General features: G+C 43.4%; 1 protein-coding gene across 3 annotated transcripts in view; it reads right to left on the bottom strand.

Moving 5' to 3' along the window:
- The window catches only part of EGFLAM (EGF like, fibronectin type III and laminin G domains), a 131,792-nt gene extending 111,834 nt beyond the window's left edge, over positions 1-19,958 (bottom strand). For all 3 annotated transcript variants that reach the window (XM_073346166.2, XM_073346165.2, XM_073346167.2), the window contains exon 1: positions 19,674-19,958. In XM_073346166.2, the coding sequence (XP_073202267.2) occupies positions 19,674-19,782 (109 nt within the window). In that variant the 5' untranslated portion in view covers positions 19,783-19,958. The remainder of the gene's footprint in view (positions 1-19,673) is intronic.
- Positions 19,959-20,374: the final 416 nt, after the last annotated feature.

Genomic DNA, 20,374 nt, shown 5'->3' with positions numbered 1-20,374 from the left:
AGATGGCATGACAAACCAACAAAGGTCAGGAAGTCTTAAATTAAAAAAATGTGGCATCTTTTCATCTTTTTGAAGCTTGGTCCAACTACCACTGCTCAGCAGCATTGAGTAAGAAAGCAGGAATCTCCCAACCACAACCAGAGAAGGGTGACTGTGTCAGGACCACAACAGAACAGTGACTGAAGAGACGCCGGTGCTGCCATTTTTATTATATCTGAAGCATTCAGAAAATGACAATAAGCACTATACAGCTTCTCTTTTCAGCACATGCACTGATGGACCTGTGGGGTAACTAATGAAAACAACAAAAGATGAAATTGGAAGCATTGTGTGGGCAACTGAGCAGGAGTAAAGAAGATGGAATTTACCCCTCCTCTCTCAATCTGATGCAGTCCCTCTCTTCCTGGCTATTCCAACTCACACTCTGGAACACCAGCTGCTGCCCTTCTGTGCCCTGCTTCAAAGGATCTACACAAGAGAAGATAACATAGTTCATTCCCTGAGAGCCCCCAGGATGCAGGGTCCTGCATGGGTGCTCTACGCTACCACTGCAGGATTTAAGTGATGCAGAGAGTCTTGCATGTGCTCTCTGTACATGGGTGAATTTTACGCGAGAAGAATAACTCAGGCTACATCTACACCACATACCACTGGCAGTGGCATTTAGTGTACGTGTAGGTACATGCCGCAGTGAAAAGCCGGCTGTGCCCACACCTTCACGTATTAGTGAAAGGCTCTTGCAGAAGTCTCTTCCGCACTGCAGGAGTCTTTCCAGCAGCAGGGAGCAGCTGCAGTCTTTCCCTAGGGGGAAAAAGGGCTCCAGCAGTGGAGAACTGCCAAAGTCTTTCCCTTCAGTGGGGAAGGGCTCCAGCAGCAAGGAGCTGGCAGCCTTTCCCTGCTGCCTCCCTCATACCAGAGCCTTTCCCCACTGGGCAAGTCTTTTCCTGTAGAAGGAAGGCAGCCAGATACTACACTGCTCAAAATAGCAGTGTAGACAGGCAGGCACGGCTTAGCAAGTAGAGAGCGTGTTCTGCTATTTATATCCACACCATAGGGGTATGTACTCACATGCCACCAAAAGACCTGTGCAGTGTAGACGGACCCTAATTGGAATTAATTTAGAGGTAATAGCCATCCAACTGTATCTGAATTCCAAAAGGTCTCAACAATGGTAATATTATGTTCTTGTAGTATATGTTATGCAGAGAATATCTGTCTCAGGTACAAGTAAGGTGTATATCACTGTGGTATTTATAGCCTGTGTAGAAGGAAAAGAGAGCTGTGGTCTAGAATTAAGCTAGAATACAATATGAGTCCCATTGAAAATAAGTGGACACAGTGTCCGAGTATTGACTTTGCCATGGCATCCCACCCCTTGTGGCACCCTGTTTAGGGTCCCAGTTCAGGAAAACACTCAAACACATGCTTAACTTTAAGCACCGGACATCAATAAGATTTAAGCATGTCTTAAAGTCAAGAATATGCTTAGGCATGTGTCCTGCACAAGGACACGCTCCTGAACTGAAGCCTAGCAATGTAACCCAATAGGAGTCCTTGCCCTTAGAGAATGCAAAGATAATGCAGGGCTAGTATCACTGCCAGCACTAGCCTCTCTAAAGTGGGCAGATACCAAAGCTGTTGGGGTACAGAAGGCAGCAGACACTGCATGCATTTCAAGGAAAGTGCAGTGGCCACGCTCCACCAGCACTTCTGGGCACAACTGTACATGCTTTAGGTACAATGCCTGGAGCTCCTGCTCAGGCAGTGTGCCTTCCCACTGCCTCAGACAACATGACTTCAGCATCGGGGGGAGGGATAGCTCAGTGGTTTGAGCATTGGCCTGTTAAACCCACGGTTGTGAGTTCAATCCTTGAGGGGGCCATTTGGGATCTGGGGCAAAAATTGGGGATTGGTCCTGCTTTGAGCAGGGGGTTGGATTAGATGACCTCCTGAGGTCCCTTCCAATCCTGGTATTCTATGATCATGCCAGAATCAAGCTCCTATGTATTTCAAAGCAAAGTATTTCCACCATGCCAAACATTTATTTTTGTGTAACACAAGTTATATCCTCTGTATAAAACAAATGGCAGTCACAAATGTGCTGTAGTCAGTCATGTCTTAACTGGTAAAGAAGAATGTCCTCTCTGAAACTGAACTACTTACTACCTGCTATTATCCTTTTATAATACCTCTAGTAAACATAGGTGTAAGGGTGAGTTTTCACTCAGAGAGCAATCTTTTCCTCCTTCTAGCTAAGGTACATCCAGGGCACCCATCACCATAATATTTGTCACTACTGGCTGGAAACAGACATTCCAGACACTGCAAATATCTGATGATGCCCAAGGTGTAGAAATAAATGTTTGTTTATTTCAAGTTGATGGAATTTTTGTAGTGAAAATAATTAAGCAATAAGATACATAACATAGTGGGTGTATCTCATAATACTGTCAAGAGACAGAATGCTGAAGACTTGTGTGATTTCAGCCAGCTCGTGCTTAAAGTGCATGTGATTCTTGTGCACCATTCCCTGGCAACACACAGTGTGAAGTGTGTTATAACTATTCTGAAATTAAGTGACAAAATATATATAATAGTCAGACTTCTACATTGACTGAGTATTCCTGCCACAGGTACGGCAGTGAGGATAACTACTCTCATGGACTTTGTATATATTACTGAAATCAAAGACAAAAATACAGCTCTGTAATAGAGTGTGGTGCCTTTGTAATTGTTATAACTCCAAATAAATAACCTTAAAAATCTTTTACCCATCAATCGTCATCATGTAGGAGTACATTTGTCAGGATTTAGCTATAGGAAGCTTCAGTGAGAATCATCTGGCTAAACTGTTGCCCAGTACTTGGAAAATGTTCTCCTTGCTATCTCTCAAGGTCTTTCCATCCTCTCTTACAAAACCTTCTCTTTCTCAGAAGTGTTCCTCTGACAAGATACAAAGGCCACGTCTACACTATGGTGCGACAGCAGCACAGCTACAGAGCCACAGCTATGCCTTTGTAGCTCCACAGTGTAGATGCTTTCTACAGCGAAAAAAAAGGGGGAGAAGTTCCATCACCGTAGCAACTCCTCCTCCGCAAGCAAAGGTAGCTAGTTGACGGAAACATTCTTCCATCGATCTAGCTGTTTCTACACCAAGCGTTAGGTCTGCATTGCTACGGTGCTCAGGGGTGTGAATTTTTCACATCCTGGAGCACCATGGCTATGTTAACCTAACATTTAAGTGTACTCTCGGCCCAAATTTCACTTCTTTAGGAAACATTTTAATTCCGTACCATAAATATCATTCATATTGAGCATTTAGATGCATAACCTGATCTAAATGAACAGAACGCTATCATGCAAGGAAACCACAAAGTCCATATATGTTTTATACTCTCTCTCTCTCATTCACACACTCTCAAAGGTTAACATTTAGAGGGGGTGGAGTCTAGTGTGTGACAAGGAGCAAATATGTGTACCAATTCTCCTTCAAAACAGTAAGATTTTGGCTTCTCAGAGCCTCTATGTACTCTAAACCAAATCATTTTGAACCTCATTGTCAGTGGACACTGAACAAAACTATTTGAGTGTCCCCCAAAGGCAATTACATTAAGGAAAATACAGACTTGTTAAGATCACAAGTCTGGGCACAGGCCTCAGCTTTAGCCTCACCCCCTCGACAGTGTACCATAAAGCATCTTTCTCTTCATTCTGACCAAAACTGACACAAAGCATATCATCATTGCCTTTGTGGAGAGCACAGCTGAGCTATAGCCATCTCGTTGGGCTGTCTAGATCAGCGGATGGAAAGAACAGAAGGCAGCATGTGGGGACCTGAAGAAAACTATGTAACAGAAAAAGTGCTGTAAGAAATGTAAATTTTCAAAGTGACTAGTGATTTTGATTGTCTCAATTTTTGGTATTCAACTAGAGACAGGCTGAAGGGGACTGATTTTCAAAAAGTGTTGAGTACCTGCCCCCTTTGAGGTGTCTCAGGCCTCAAATCAAATCAGGCCCCTTTGAGGTGTCACCAAAAATGGAGGCATCCAAAATCACTAGTCTCTTTTGAAAATTCAGGCCTTAAGCTTCTTCTGTGTGTGTAACTGAATTCTGTGAAAATGCAGAGCGGAGACTAGAGAAATTTGAAAATCAAGCAAGAGCCAGAAATTTGAGGTAACTAGTGCTTCTGGCAGAAGTGAAGAAATCTAACCTACTTACTTTCATTAACAAACCCATCCCACCCCTTTTGAGCATTAACAATGAGGCACAGGTAAATGCTACTGCATACTTAGCATAAACTGATTACAGAAGAGGGGATTGGCACAAACACAACTGAGATTTTAGCTAAGGCTAGTGATTGCCAAAGGGCATGGAAGGCCAGGCAGGACATCCATTTTGAAAGGTAGAAAACTAATTTCTTCCCAGACTACAGCTCCTGTGTGTAGAATGGGCAAAAGAATCAATTTCACTGTCCTTTGCTGTCACTAAGGTCACACTCCACCTGCTTCCCCATAATGTGGTCCAACACACCAGGGAAACACCATGGGGGAGTCTAGACAGTGAAGAACCTATTTGGGCAGAACAGAGGCAAACTTCACACTGGCTATCTGTGCAGGAATACAGACTTGGGGATTATCAGATGGCCAGGGCACATCTAGTGGGTCCACAGAGTTAGGACCTACTGGCCCAAAACTTTATGTCAGCTGCATCCACTGTTCCCACCATAACTACAGGAGCCATGAATCATAAGCAGTTGGGGATTCTGTTCTCCAGCTTTGCATTTTATGAATGCATTTGTCTGAGCACTTGGGCAGTGCAGTTCCCTCTTCCTCCTCACTGAAGCTTCTCTCATCCTCAGCTCCTACAAAGGTTTTCATTCTTTCCTCTACCCAATCTCATATACTAGCTCTTTCTTTTGCCAGCAGTGAGGCGTTTTCCCCTATCATTCTCTCAGTTTCTTTTTTCATTATCACTGGAGCAGCTTTGCCCTCTAGCCCAAAGTCACAAATGGCTAAATGTTATAATCCATGGGTGTCATGTCGCATCCACTGAGACGCATATGGAGAGAGAGCTGCAGTTCTTGACATTGCAATTCATGATGTTATAGTGTTGCTACCATGACACTATGTTTAAGTTGGAGACTGTAGCAACCTGCATGGAGCTTGGAGGGAGGAGCACGGGTTGTAGGAGGAAAAAGTTTGGAGAAACCACCACGAAGTCAGCCTGTGTGCACATGGCTAAAATGCTGCACTTGCAGCATCTATACAAATTGTTTTCTTAATAAAGAGTTTATTTTTATACACATGGAGTCCTCTCCTGTTATTACCCAGCATGTGGTACATGAAACCAGAGACAGAACTTCTATTCCAAGAACCAAATTTTAGCCACTGATCTCTGCAGAGAGCTCCCTCTGAAGTCAAATAAGTTTTGGTCCTAAACCCCTATTTTCAATCATTATGCTATTTTGGTTTTGTTTGTGTGGTTTTTTTTCTTCTGAAGTGACCTTTTAGATTAAAATTTCTTATGCTTGGCCTAAGCCCAGAAATTAATTCTGGGGAAATTCTCAAAAATTCTTCTCCTCTTCCTCTCCCACCCTGCCACATGATCGTTCCCCTCTATTTGACATTGGTGAGGCCTCATCTGGAGTACTGTGTCCAGGTTTGGGTCCCACACTACAAGACGGATGTGGAAAAATTGGAGAGAGTCCAGCGAAGGGCGACAAAAATTATTAGGGGTCTGGACACATGACTTATGAGGAGAATCTGGGGGAACTGGGATTGTTTAGTCTGCAGAAGAGAAGAATGAGGGGGGATTTGATAGCTGCTTTCAACTACCTGAGAGGTGGTTCCAAAGAGGATGGTTCTAGACTATTCTCAGTGGTAGAAGATGACAGGACAAGGAGTAATGGTCTCAAGTTGCAGTGGGGGAGGTTTAGGTTGGATATTAGGAAAAACTTTTTCACTAGGAGGGTGGTGAAACACTGGAATGCGTTACCTAGGGAGGTGGTGGAATCTCCTTCCTTAGAAGTTTTTAAGGTCAGGCTTGACAAAGCCCTGGCTGGGATGATTTAATTGGGGATTGGTCCTGCTTTGAGCAGGGGGTTGGACTAGATGACCTCCTGAGGTCCCTTCCAACCCTGATATTCTATGATTCTATGAAATAACTCTTTAAAAGGTTTTAAAATATAATAATAAGTAGGGTTACCATATGTCCGGGTTTTCCCCAGACATTTCCTCTTTTTTGATGCTCCATTTTCTGTCCAGTTGGATTTTACAAATAAGAGGCAATGTCCAGGATTTTTGCAGAGCAGACACTGCAACTCAGAAAGAGCTGTCCCTGAACCCTGAATTGGTCCATCCCCAGCTGATCAGTCCCTTCCCTGTAGCCACAGCTGCCAGATGCAGCTCACTCAGGCCCTGGCTCCCAGCCTTGGGGAGGGGTCGTGCAGGGATGCATTGACAGAATGGCTGGTGCCGCATTCTGAGCTTTCACAGCCACCCTGCCTCCATGACACAGAGCGACACTGCCCCCCACCTCGAGAGTGAGGCCTCACGTACCCACTCCAACAGCCTCCAGGTACCGCATCCAGCACCCCCCAGGTGCTCCCTCCAAGTACACAAATATCCCGTCCATACCCCCCAAATAGCCTCTCCAGCACCCTCTAACTGTACCCCTCCCTCCAGCTCCCCCACTTCCAGCTCCCCCCGTCCCAGCAGTGTTCTCTTTTTGGGAACCTGAAATCATAGAATCATAGAATATCAGAGTTGGAAGGGACCTCAGGAGGTCATCTCGTCCAACCCCCTGCTCAAAGCAGGACCAACACCAACTAAATCATCCCAGCCAGGGCTTTGTCAAGCCTGACCTTAAAAACTTCTAAGGAAGGAGATTCCACCACCGCCCTAGGTAACCTATTCTAGTGCTTCACCACCCTCCTAGTGAAAAAGTTTTTCCTAATATCCAACCTAAACCTCCCCCACTGCAACTTGAGACCATTACTCCTTGTTCTAGCACCTGGTACCACTGAGAACAGTCTAGATCCATCCTCTTTGGAACCCCCTTTCAGATAGTTGAAAGCAGCTATCAAATCCCCCTTCATTCTTCTCTTCTGCAGACTAAATAATCCCAGTTCCCTCAGCCTCTCCTCATAAGTCATGTGCTCCAGACCCCTAATCATTTTTGTTGTCCTCCACTGGACTCTTTCCAATTTTTCCACATCCTTCTTGTAGTGTGGAGCCCAAAACTGGACACAGTACTCCAGATGAGACCTCATCAATACCAAATAGAGGGGAATGATCACGTCCCTTGATCTGCTAGCAATGCTCCTACTTATACAGACCAAAATGCTGTTAGCCTTCATGGCAACAAGGGCACACTGTTGACTCATATCCAGCATCTCGTCCACAATAACCCCTAGGTCCTTTTCTGCAGAACTGCTGCCTAGCTGCTCGGTCCCTAGTCTGTAGCAGTGCATAGGATTCTTCCTTCCTAAGTGCAGGACTCTGCACTTGTCCTTGTAGAACCTCATCAGATTTCTTTTGGCCCAATCCTCTAATTTGTCTAAGTCCCTCTGTATCCTATCCCTACGCTCCAGTGTATCTACCACTCCTCCCAATTTAGTGTCATCTGCAAACTTGCTGAGGGTGCAATCCATGCCATCCTCCAGATCATTAATGAAGATATTGAACAAAACTGGCCCCAGGACCGACCCTTGGGGCCCTCCGCTTGATACCGGCTGCCAACTAGCCATGGAGCCATTGATCACTACCTGTTGAGCCCGACAATCTAGCCAGCTTTCTATCCACCTTATAGTCCATTCATCCAGCCCATAATTTTTTAACTTGCTGCAAGAATACTGTGGGAGACCATGTCAAAAGCTTTTCTAAAATCAAGGAACAACACATCCACTGCTTTCCCCTCATCCACAGAGCCAGTTATCTCATCATAGAAGGCAATTAGATTAGTCAGGCATGACTTGCCCTTGGTGAATCCATGCTGACTGTTCCTGATCACTTTCCTCTCCTCTAAGTGCTTCAAAATTGATTAGCTGAGGACCTGCTTCATGATTTTTTCAGGGACTGAGGTGAGGCTGATTGGCCTGTAGTTCCCCGGATCCTCCTCTTTCCCTTTTTTAAAGATGGGCACTACATTAGCCTTTTTCCAGTCATCCAGGACCTCGCCCGATCGCCATGAGTTTTCAAAGATAATGGCCAATGGCTCTGCAATCACATCCACCAACTCCTTTAGCACTCTCGGATGCAGTGCATCCAGCCCCATGGACTTGTGCTCATCCAGCTTTTCTAAATAGTCCTGAACCACTTCTTTCTCCACAGAGGGCTGGTCACCTCCTCCCCATATTGTGCTGCCCAATGCAGTGGTCTGGGAGCTGATCTTGTTCATGAAGACAGAGGTGAAAAAAGCATTGAGTACATTAGCTTTTTCCACATCCTCTGTCACTAGGTTGCCTCCCCCATTCGGTAAGGGTCCCACGCTTTCCCTGACCTTCTTTGTGTTGCTAACATACCTGTAGAAACCTTGTCAAGGTTCCTTCCTCACTCTGAACTCTAGGGTACAGATGTGGGGATCTGCATGAAAACCTCCTAAGCTTACTTTTACCAGCTTAGGTTAAAACTTCCCCAAGGTACAACATTATTTTACCCTTGGATTTCCACTGCCACCACCAAACTTTATCTGGGTTTACTGGGAAACGTAGTTTGGACACGTCTTTCCCTCCAAAATCCTCCCAACCCTTGCACCCCACTTCCTGGGGAAGATTTGGTAAAAATCCTCGCCAATTTGCGTAGGTGACCACAGACCCAAACCCTTGGATCTTAGAACAATGAAAAAGCATTCAGTTTTCTTACAAGAAGACTTTTAATAGAAGTAAAAGAATCACCTCTGTAAAATCAGGATGGTAGATACCTTACAGGGTAATTAGATTCAAAACATAGAGAATCCCTCTAGGCAAAACCTTAAGTTACAAAAAAGACACACAGACAGGAATATTCATTCTATTCAGCACAGCTATTTTCTCAGCCATTTAAAGAAATCATAATCTAACACATACCAAGCTAGATGACTTACTAAGTTCTAAGACTCCATTCCTGTTCTGTCCTTGGCAAAAGCATCATACAGACAGACACAGACCCTTTGTTCTTCTCCTTCCTCCCAGCTTTTGAAAGTATCTTGTCTCCTCATTGGTCATTTTGGTCAGGTGCCACCAAGGTTACCTTTAGCTTCTTAACCCTTTACAGGTAAGAGGATTTTTCCTCTGGCCAGGAGGGATTTTAAAGGGGTTTACCCTTCCCTTTATATTTATGACAACCCTTCTTGTTACTCTGAACATTCCCTTGCTAGCTGCAACTCCAAGTTTGATTTGGCCTTCCTGATTTCACTCCTGCATGCCTGAGCATTATTTTTATACTCCTCCCTGGTCATTTGTCCAAGCTTCCACTTCTTGTAAGCTTCTTTTCTGTGTTTAAGATCAGCAAGGTTTTCAATGTTAAGTCAAGCTGGTCACCTGCCATATTTACTATTCTTTCTACACATCGGGATGGTTTGTTCCTGCAACCTCAATCAGGATTCTTTAAAATACCGCCAGCTCTCCTGGACTCCTTTCCCCTTCATGTTATTCTCCCAGGGGATCCTGTCCATCAGTTCCCTGAGGGCGTCAAAGTCTGCTTTTCTGAAGTCCAGGGTCCGTATTCTGCTGCTCTCCTTTCTTCCTTGTGTCAAGGATCCTGAACCTGACCATCTCATGGTCACTGCCTCCCAGGTAAGTGGCAACCCTAATAATAAGGATTTTTTCAGATGATTTTTGAGCTCAGCTAACTCAAAACCAGCTTTGTTTTCAAATTTTATATTTGTGTAAGCAGGGTCTGAATGAGTTCTCCCCTGACAGCTAGCTGGGATGGGGAGAGACTTCAGGAGCGAATTGTATTTACATGAATACACCCACTCTGCCTAGATATCCAGCAGATAGAGCAATGTTGCTCAAAGTGATCAACTTTGGCTGGTGTTGGGTTACAAATCCCTTTAGTACTGAATGCAAGGGTAATGAAATGCTGTTATCAATGTTGTTGTCTTTCTTGTATGAATAAAGAGGAGCAGAACTGTGCTTTAACTTTCCCGATTGAGCGGGTCGTCCTAAGCTGAAAGAACCTAGTTAAACCAGGGGCTCAAATGCCAGACCCCTGTGAAAGTAAGAGGGGTGGGGACAGGAGTCCCAGCCAGGAGGAACAGACTCTCCCTAAAGGTCCCTGGTCTGGCTTAACCTGTTCCTCCTCACTGTTCAAAGATAGAGCCAAATAGGCTTCATTAGGAGCCTTTTGCTATTCTAAGTGCTCAAAAGAGCTGACAATCACTTGCGGTGGGACAGCTTTTCTGCCCAGCCTAAGACCTGAAAATCACAAAGAGCTGGGTGAAACCTCAAGAGACTGACCTACAGAGGTCACAGCAGAGAGGCAGGTGGCAGAAGGTGACTGGCAAGCGGAACAGAGTGAGAAGCTGGCAGGGCGGTCGCCAGAGAGGAACCGCGGCTGTCAGCGTGGCCAGCCAGAGCAAGTGCTCAGATGGTGAAGCAAGCAAGGTGCCTTCTTCCTGGGTGGGAGGTGAACTCACACAGATGCACCTCTGAACCCTGGGTCCTCACTGACCAAGGACAACCACTACGAGTGGGGTGTGGTGAGGGAGCAGAGAGGGGCACAGAAAAGGAACTTTTGGTTGTAGAACCCAAGAACATGAGGCAGAAGGCCCTGCCCCACGCACTCTGGGGCAGGTGTCCTGCTGACAGTTTTATGATTATGAATCCTGCTTGTGGCATTTTCCCTAATTAATGTTGGGTGACTTCCCTCCTTTCATTAAAAGTTTATTTTCTACACTCAGATGCTGTGCTTATGAGAAGGGAAGTATTGCCTTTCAGAGGTGCCCAGGGGTGGTGTGTAATTTCCCCAGGTTACTAGGTGGGGCTCAAGCCAGTTCTGTGCTGTGTTTTTGTAAAGGAACCCCTAGATATTGAACCTAGTACTGGCTGCTGCCGGCACCACCTGGCAGAAGGGTTACACTTGGACTAATGCCATTGACACGTCAGAAGAAACGAAGTGTCTTCGGTATTTGAAAACAGCATGCTGAACATTTACAGTGTGTTCATTTCCACTAATTGTAGAAAGACATCAAACTGCGATGTTCTAAATGTTCACAGATGTGAATTTGATTGCATGATCACTCTCACAGGTGCCAGTAATTTTAAATGACTCTGAAAACCAAGAGAGGCATGAGAGCTAATTTGGACCTGGAATTTTTTCAGACGTGAGACTCTGTCTGGGTTTGATATGCCAGTCTCCAGACCCGCTAAGAGCTTGGACATTGTTAGTCAGACTGAGCGCGGCTCAGCCTTTTTTTCATGAGAATAACCCTTCTCCGCTTGTCATCGTCACCTGAACAGCGATTTATGAGCTATATTACCTGTAAAGCAAACTCAAATAATGATAAACCAGACATGTAATTGCATCATGAACCAAAAGAGATTATCTATCTTTTTGGCATAGGGTTTTGTAAGGCGCTTATCACCACAATATCTGAGAGTCACAGGAAGTTGAGAAAAGAACAGGAGGACTTGTGGCACCTTAGAGACTAACAAATTTATTTGCGCATCAGCTTTCATGGGCTACAGCCCACTTTATCGGATGCATGTAGTGGCATTGTTTCATGTTCTCTGTGTATATAAAATCTCCCCACTGAATTTTCCACCGCATGCATCCGATGAAGTGAGCTGTAGCTCATGAAAGCTTATGCTCAAATAAATTGGTTAATCTCTAAGGTGCCACAAGTATTCCTTTTCTTTTTGAGGATACAAACTAACACGGCTGCTACTCTGAAACCTGTCAGAAAGTTGAGAGTACCTGGGTGCTTGAACGAGCAAGTCTGTTCTGTTTTTAATATGGTTGATTTTATCCAGGTTTGAAAGCTAGACAGGGTGGCTTCTGGTAACATTTGTATGAGCGATCTCCTAGGAAGAAAGGAGTGTTTGCTATGCCTGTATCTTTTGAATATCACACTACACAGACAATAGAAAAAAAAGTTTCTCCTTTGATCTGATAAGTTGCTATACTGCTTTTGGGTATAGAGCTCCTGGATCAGTATCTTACTGGAACAGATTCCGCACAAGGAAGGTTTCAGAGTAACAGCCGTGTTAGTCTGTATTTGCAAAAAGAAAAGGAGTACTTGTGGCACCTTAGAGACTAACCAATTTATCTGAGCATAAGCTTTTGTGAGCTACAGCTCACTTCATCGGATGCATACTGTGAAGTGAGCTGTAGCTCACGAAAGCTTCTGCTCAAATAAATTGGTTAGTCTCTAAGGTGCCACAAGTACTCCTTTTCTTTTCACAAGGAAGGATAATCCTTCATTCAGGACCTAGGACCTGCAAACTTTTATTCACGAGTGATCCTTACTCATGGATGTATTGCATTGAACTCAATGGCACTCTCACATGCGTCACGACGGGGACACTCACTGTATGTATTCTACACAATACACATCAGGCTTGGTGATTTTATGGATTACTACAGAGTGCATCATTAACTGTTTTTGTTCTAGTTATAGTCGACACGGCATTTTTATTCTAAGCCCTTATTTTCAGTGGCTTATTCCTTTCTGAAGCAATTACTTTTGGGAATGAAGTTTCCCATGCATTTCATCCCAGAGGTAAATGTTTTTTGTAAAGTTCAAAGAAATAATATTCAGCTTTTTTCATTAGTTTGGACAGTCAAACAAACACAGGTGTTTTTTTTTTTAAATGAGCAACTAACTAAATATGTTTTTCCCTTTTATATTGTGTAATATAATATATTATATTCCTTACAAAAAATTAAAGGAAAAAATGATACTCGGTGGGCCCAATGCTGGACACTTATTCAGATGAGTATTTTCTTTGACTTCAGTGGGCTTGCTTACTGGAATCAGGACTACTCACGTGAATAAGTTTCCCAGATGGATTTTTTTTCCAAACAAATCAGGGAATTTGGAATTAAAGTCACACAAACATAACTCTGCCCCTCTTATGTCCACACTTTTCATTAGATGATCACACAACACTGGTTGATGTTTACATACTTTTTGGCAAATGCTTCAGCTCAGCATAATTACATTGACTCATGTATTCTTTAATGCTTAAACTAACTTTTTCTATAACATTAGCTGAATATATATACACACACACACACCAAATGAAGGGCCCATTCCTGCAAAGACTTACTCATCTAAGTAATTTTAGTTACATGAGTAACCCTTTTGATTTTAAATGGAGCTCATATGAGTAAATTTATGGGTGGTCTTTTCACATTAGTATTTCAATTACTCAGTGATAGAAATAATGTGAAAAGGCCAAATCAGTCTTGCTTTGGGGTCCAATCCTGCAAACAGCTACACAAGCAATTTTACTCACTTGAATAGTCCTATTAAAAATCAAAGAGGCTGCTCATATGTATAAGGTTCCTTACAGGTGTAACTGTTTGTAAGATTGAGTCCTAAAGCAAGATTGATCCAGGAAATAATTCTTCTGAGCTCCCCTAGCATTTTATCTCAGGGCTTGTGTACACTTGAAATGCTACAGTGGCACTGCTGTAAGTGCAGAGCATTTCTCAGGGAAGCCTTGGAGGACAAGGAGACCTTCAAGCATTATTATTGTCTGTATTATGGTACTGCCTACAAGCCTTAACTGAGATCGGGGTCGCCTTGTGCTAGGCACTGCAGAAGCATATACTAAGAAACAAGCTGTCCTATGAACAGTTTATAATCTAATGAGGCAAGACAGAAAAAGGGTGGAGTAAGAAAGTATCGCTATCCTCATTTTTCAGATGGGAAACCGAGGCACAGAGAAATTAAGTGATTTCCTTCAGGTCACAGAGGAAGTCTGTGGCAGCATCAGGAAGTTAACAAATATTTCCCAAGACCCATGCTAATGCCTTAATTCCAAGACTATTCTTCCTCTTCAGAGCACTGTTGGGAACCAGACTATTCTGTTCACATTAAGCTAACTTAAAATTCCAGGGAGCTGAAGGGAGTCCCCACACCAATTCTTTTCTGAAAATGCCTTCAAAAATCCTGTATGTCTTGGACAGACTCCCAAATCCTGACAGTCTAGGGGAAAGTCCTCTGAAAAAACGTGTATGTGGAACCTTTGTAGAGCATTTGGGTGGGTGAGGGGGAGATCAACTGGCAGCTTCCCTTCCCCCCCCCCTTTTTTTAAAAGAGGAATGTTGTGATTGCTGGATGGGTGGGGTAGGGTTATTCACTTCCATGGGCAGTGGGTAGGCTCTGCCTTCCCTAGCTGAAGCTGCTGCTGTGGAACGCTGGGCTGGGGCTGCTTGGGCCTGGCCGGCCCAGGGCTCCTCTAGCGGCAAGGGGGCGGGATGTACAGGTAGCTCAGGGTTCCTGCCAGCCTGGGGCTTCTCAGGCTATAATGTTGTCCAGTAGAGTCCAAAATATTTTAAAAAAATATAACAGAAAGCAATTTCCTTTCCAAAGAAAACAAAACTATCTACACAGATAGAGACAAATTTTCAAAATGGTTCAGATCCTATTTAGACATCTAAAAAGCCAGATTTTCAAAAGTGCTTACCACCTAGAAGCTTCTGTTGTGGTCATATTTGCTAAAGAACTCAGCTAGTCCACACTCAGGTCTTTGTAAAATCTGGCCACTTATTTTAGTGCCTACCTGGGAGCTAGCTTCTGAAAATCTGGCCCTGATGGTGGAAAAATTTGGAAATCTGTTCCATAGGAGCTATGGAGCTGTGTCTCTTGTCATTCATAGCGGTGAAGCCAATGGAATACACCAATGAAAAATTAGTGTTCAGGAGATTCAAGTCCAATATTTGTATTTATTTGTAATCAAAATTGAAAATTGATCCCAAAGCATCAGAAATGAATACAAATCTTATCTTCTGTGTTCCGCCCTACTCAATAGCCTTATAAAGTACAGGCTTTTGACTTCTATTTTATATTGTGGTATACAAAAAGGTAACAACACAGTATATTGTTATTCATATTAATGCCACAAACATCAACCTAAGGGGTCTGTTCTTCCCTCCATGCAACTAGATTGCCATTAAGATCCATTATATTATTTTTACTACTATACCATGGAATAAGGCATGATTAAGCTCTTTTAGCAACCAGTCCACTGAAAGTGGGAATAAAAGTAGAACACAGAGCAAAAACGTATGAACATGAATAAAGCAAAAGCAAGAAAACAGTTTGAATGTTAAACACTAGTGACAGCTTTAGGGAGATGTATGAGGTGTTGCTGCAGCCGCGTTGGTCTTTAGAGAGACATTTGAAACAACATAAAATTGCAAGACTTTTGGGAACTCCAGGCTATTCAGTTTATTGTCACACGCTGGCTCTCGCTTCATTTTAACCTATTTTAAAATGTGCCTAATGTTCCATTTCCTCTTGCATAATAAATATATAATGTTACTGTAAACACACGTGCAAAGAAGTTTTGCACTCATCAGGATGTTTTGAATTTGACCACAAGGGTTTTCATTCCTGAAGTTTCATTTAGTAAGCTGTAGTTGTAGCATTGTTATTGTTTCTTTTACTTTTAACTTCACAAACAGATTTCTCTCTGTCACTTTCTGGGGATTACAAAATTGATCTTTGTCAATGAGACTCGGAATGAAAACTTTGAAAAACTGAGGAGAGTTTGACTACCTTTCTTCTTTTGACCCTCAAGACCTCTCAGTCAGATCTCATCATTGAAGATGAACTGGTTTTATCACTTCTCTCACAGTGTGACCTTTTTGGTTGTATCTCAGATACAATTCTTGTACAAGTCCCATTTTCTATTGGCATTAAAAGGGCAAAGAAAAAAACCCTTTTTACTATTTTATCTCTTCCTCACCCACTACTTTTTGATGTAAGAGTAAATGATAGTTGTCTTTCATTCTTAATCTTCCAACATATGATAAACAGCAGGACTGAAGCAGAGCTGCATGTTACCTAGAACTATACCTGTTCTCAGTGGATTGAAAATGGCATTTCACAGCATGGACTCAGTCTAAGGCTTCTTGGAAACGTACAGTTCCAGTAGTCTTTGGCAGCATGTAGGTAGGATTTAAATCACATACTTCTGCAGACGAACTCCCCAAGGGATTTCCTTCTCTAACTCTTGTGGCAATGTGGGTTTTCAAATGCCTGCACAGGTTTTGTAAAATTGTTGCCACAAACAAGTGGCATCTGTTTGTATAATGGAGAAGCAAGAAAACAAATCATTTTGGACATGAAACAGGATCACTTTAAGGTAGAAAAAATGAAATTGTATTAACATAATATAAGCAACCAGTAAAAGTGTTGTGTACACAAAATTAGTGTATTATTGCAGAGGAATTATAAGTTTTTCTTTTTCCATGATTAAAGCTACTTTAGTTGAACGCCTATCAATACATTTCCGTTAGGTCAGTTGTTCTCTTGTGTGTTAACCTAAGATTGAGGGACACAAAGAGACTACCACTAAGTGATACCTTCACAAATACAGCCACATTTGCATATGTAAACTTTAGCAGTGGCAATGTTACTGCACATTTAATTTTTTGAATGCAACCACTGTCCATCTAATTTACTCCAATGCTTAGTGGCAGCTATTGTGCTAACCAAGGATCACGGGACTAGATCCCTAAGAGGTAAGGTCAGACCAGTAAAATTAGCCATCTGTCAAATAAAGACCTTAAGCTCAGGTTGTATTTACGTATTATGTTTCCAACTATACTGGCATTTCTCACAACAGCGAGTGACAAAGATGTGATTAATTTTAAATTAACTGTGAAAACTAAAAAAGAAAACTGTGGAATATATATAAAAACTAAGGATCCAATCCTACAAATATTGTATACTACCAAGGAAAATATATGGAGTCTGTCAAATTTTCAATTAATCTGATTCACTAGATCTACAATCCCAGTCCAAACAAAGTCAATGAGAAAACTTACACTGACTTTAGAGGGACCAGGATATGGCTCAATGTTTTGGAACTCCTTGTCTCAGCCAGCAGTATTTCCTATAATCACTGCTGTCTTATAAATTATGCAAATACAATTAGCAAATTGGCAAACCTAGTGACTTTATCATTTCTTGTGCCTCATATGTATTTTACATTTCTATTGAGTGCAACAGGGAGCCGAAAACAATGTGATTTGCATGGAGCATAAATATTTGGTCAGTATCTAGACCTCTAACTTTTAAATACCAAGGACCATATACTGCCCTTGATCCACATGCAAAAATCCCATTGACGTCAGTGGGAGCTCAACTGCAGATCAAAGGTAGCGTATGTAGGGGACGAAGGGAGTCTTTGCTCTGACTTAACGTGCTCCATGTCATGGTCCAATGAACTGTACAAAAATATGCTTTACAAAAACGTTGCAATTACATACTGATGCAATGACTGTCTGCCTCCTTCTGTCCATTTTCTTTCACTTATGTGCCAGTCCTCTGGCACTGCATAATCCACTGCCCTGGGAGTAATTCTGCTATCAGAAATACTCTGGCCAATCCTACAGTCACTATGCAGGTAAGCCTCCCACTGACTGGGAGCCTCACCTGAGTGTTACCTGTGTTCACTGCAATGCCACAAATTATGGGCCAGATCCTCCTCTGAATGGAGGCCAGTAGAATTTTGTCAGTAATTTCAGTGGCAGCAGGTCTTGGTTCTTGAACTGGAACCTCAGTGAATCAGCCAGGAGAAGCAGGCTGTATTAGAAGGAAAAAGAGAGAATGGGGCAGATTCTGATCATATAACTCCACTGATTTCAGTGGAGTTTCCTCTAATGTGCATTCATGTATATGAGATCAGAATAGGGTGACCAGATAGCAAGTGTGGAAAAATTGGGACAAGGGGTGGGGGGTAATAAGCATCTAAATAAGACAAAACCCCACTTATTAAGACTGTCCCTATAAAATCGGAACCTCTGGTCACCCTAGATCAGAATGAGGCCCTTTGTCTTCTTTGCACACACAAATCCCTAGCCAATCAGCAAAGATCAGAAAATAACACATTGGGGAAAGTACATATTGGTAAAATATATGTTGGAAGAATTTGGACAGTGTATTGGGGGGCTAAATAGGAAATATTGCAGTTAGTATTTCAGTCACAACTACAATTTACAAAAGAGGACACATTTAAAATTTAAAAATAAGAAGGGCTATCATGTTTAAATTTATGCAAAGAAGTATCTGATAATTCTAGTAGCCTATCTGGATAATGCATAGAGAGCTGAAGACTTTTCCCACAATAAGAGACAATATAATACTATATTTGCATGCACTTGTGCTATGTTCAGAATGAATGAAATGAAACAATGTGTATCCCAAGAATACTGTTTGTTAAGCTGATATCCCTCCACTTCAATACAAGGAGCAGTCAGACAATAATCGAAAGCAGAGTGTGAAGCAGGTCCATCTTTACTGAGACACAAGTTAATTTTCAAATGGACGCATCATGAAACAATAACGTTAAGCAGCCATATGAGAAGGACAAACTCCTACTGACTTCAATGGGAACACGACTGGGACTGTTATTTTGTTTTCATGCTAACAGATTTTTCCATCTGTTAGTGTCTCCCTCCTTACAGAAACATTATTTCTGAAGGCACTTTGAGAGTCAGATTGTAAACTCTGAAATAAAGTGGTATCGTTTCCACTGTACAAACAGATCATTAATCCCAAAACAGACATCTACTGTTCCAAATAAATATTTTTAAAACAATTTTAAATCCTTACAATAGACTTATGAAGAAAAGATGCAGTCAGTTAAGAGCATTTTTATATTTATTACTGCTTTCCCTGCCCTCACTTTTTCCTTTAATACTTAACATCTCAGATATGAAAGAAAAAAAATTTAGAAAAAAAATTGTTGTACTTATGTTGCCTTTTTATAGAGGCACTGCTCTTTAGAAAGAGTTATTGAGACCAGATAGAAACTTCAAGTTAAATACTTCTTAATTAGCTTTTTTAAAAAAGGTAAAAAATGCTGTTAAAAGATGCAAAAAGAAAAGGAGTACTTGTGGCACCTTAGAGACTAACAAATTTATTTGAGCATAAGCTTTCGTGGGCTACAGCTCACTTCATCGGGATCACACACAGTTAAAGAAATCCAAGGGTTTTTTTTGAAAGCCAGACAGATCAAACAGGAAGAGATGCTGCAAATGACCAAAACATATGCGCCAAAAATCTAAGAACATCAAGAGTAACTAAACAGAGGAGGAAAAAACACCCTTCTGATTTTTTAACAACAGGAAATGGAGAGCCTTTTGACAATATGGATCAAATAATAGACGTTTAAAGACAAGGAGGGGCTCTAGTCCCCCTTTGGAGGGTTTTCTCCCCCGGTGCCCAGTAATTGAGATCATATGGAAACTGTCTCAACTCACACAGTTCTTTGTATCTAAAAAGAAATGAAATACAAACAGTGCATTCTAAAACTCTCAGATTTCCCATCAGGGGAGATATGTGATATGGATTTAACCCTGTCTGTGCCGGGGGAATGCACAGATTTGCGTTCCCACTTACCTACCCACCCACTCTCCAGACACAGGCATGTCTGGAGAGTGGGCTTCCCCCCGGGATAGTCTCCGAGCTGAAACCTTCCTACTCGCCCCTGATAAGGGGGAGTTTCTTACCTTGCCTCCTGGGGATGTTTCTCCTGGAAGCTGCTGTGTGCCCAATGCAAGAGGCCAGCAAGAGCAGAGCGAAGCAGCGGCAGCAGCGGGCTGGGCTCTGTAAATCCATCGGAGCCAGCCTTCAGCCCACCGCAAAACAGAGAAGTTTGGGGAAGTTGGGCGTGCGGGGGGCAGCTGACCGCGAGGCGGCCGGGGAGGGTGCGAACTGCTCCGCAGCCGCTCGGCTGAGGCCCGGGGGCGGGGGGAGCAGCCGCCGTCCGGAGTCGGCAGCAACCAGACAGCGAGTGGGGCTGGCGGCGAGCAGCGGGGCTTGTCACACGCGCAGGAGGGAGGAGGCTGGGACCGGCCCTTTGATGGGATTACAGCCCCCTGGAGCGCAGGCGGGCAGGGAAGGGACTAACGCGGTGGGCAGGACACCTCCCCTGAGCGCGCAGCCCACCCCGCGCAAGGGACCGGGGGAAACACAGACACCCCCGCTGCGGTCGCGCAGTCCTCCCCCTCCTCCCCCCCCCGCGCAAGGGACCGGGGGAGACACAGACACCCCCGCTGCGGTCGCGCAGTCCTCCCCCTCCTCCCCCCCCGCGCAAGGGACCGGGGGGGATACAGACACCCCCGCTGCGGTCGCGCAGCCCTCCCCCCCTCCTCCTCCTCCCCCGCCGCGCAAGGGACCGGGGGGGGACACAGATACCCCCGCTGCAGCT

Source organism: Lepidochelys kempii, chromosome 5 (assembly GCF_965140285.1).
Source record: "Lepidochelys kempii isolate rLepKem1 chromosome 5, rLepKem1.hap1, whole genome shotgun sequence".
Classification (NCBI taxonomy): domain Eukaryota; kingdom Metazoa; phylum Chordata; order Testudines; family Cheloniidae; genus Lepidochelys; species Lepidochelys kempii.
Note: the sequence above shows the minus strand (reverse complement) of the source record. Positions and strands in the feature narration are given on the sequence as shown.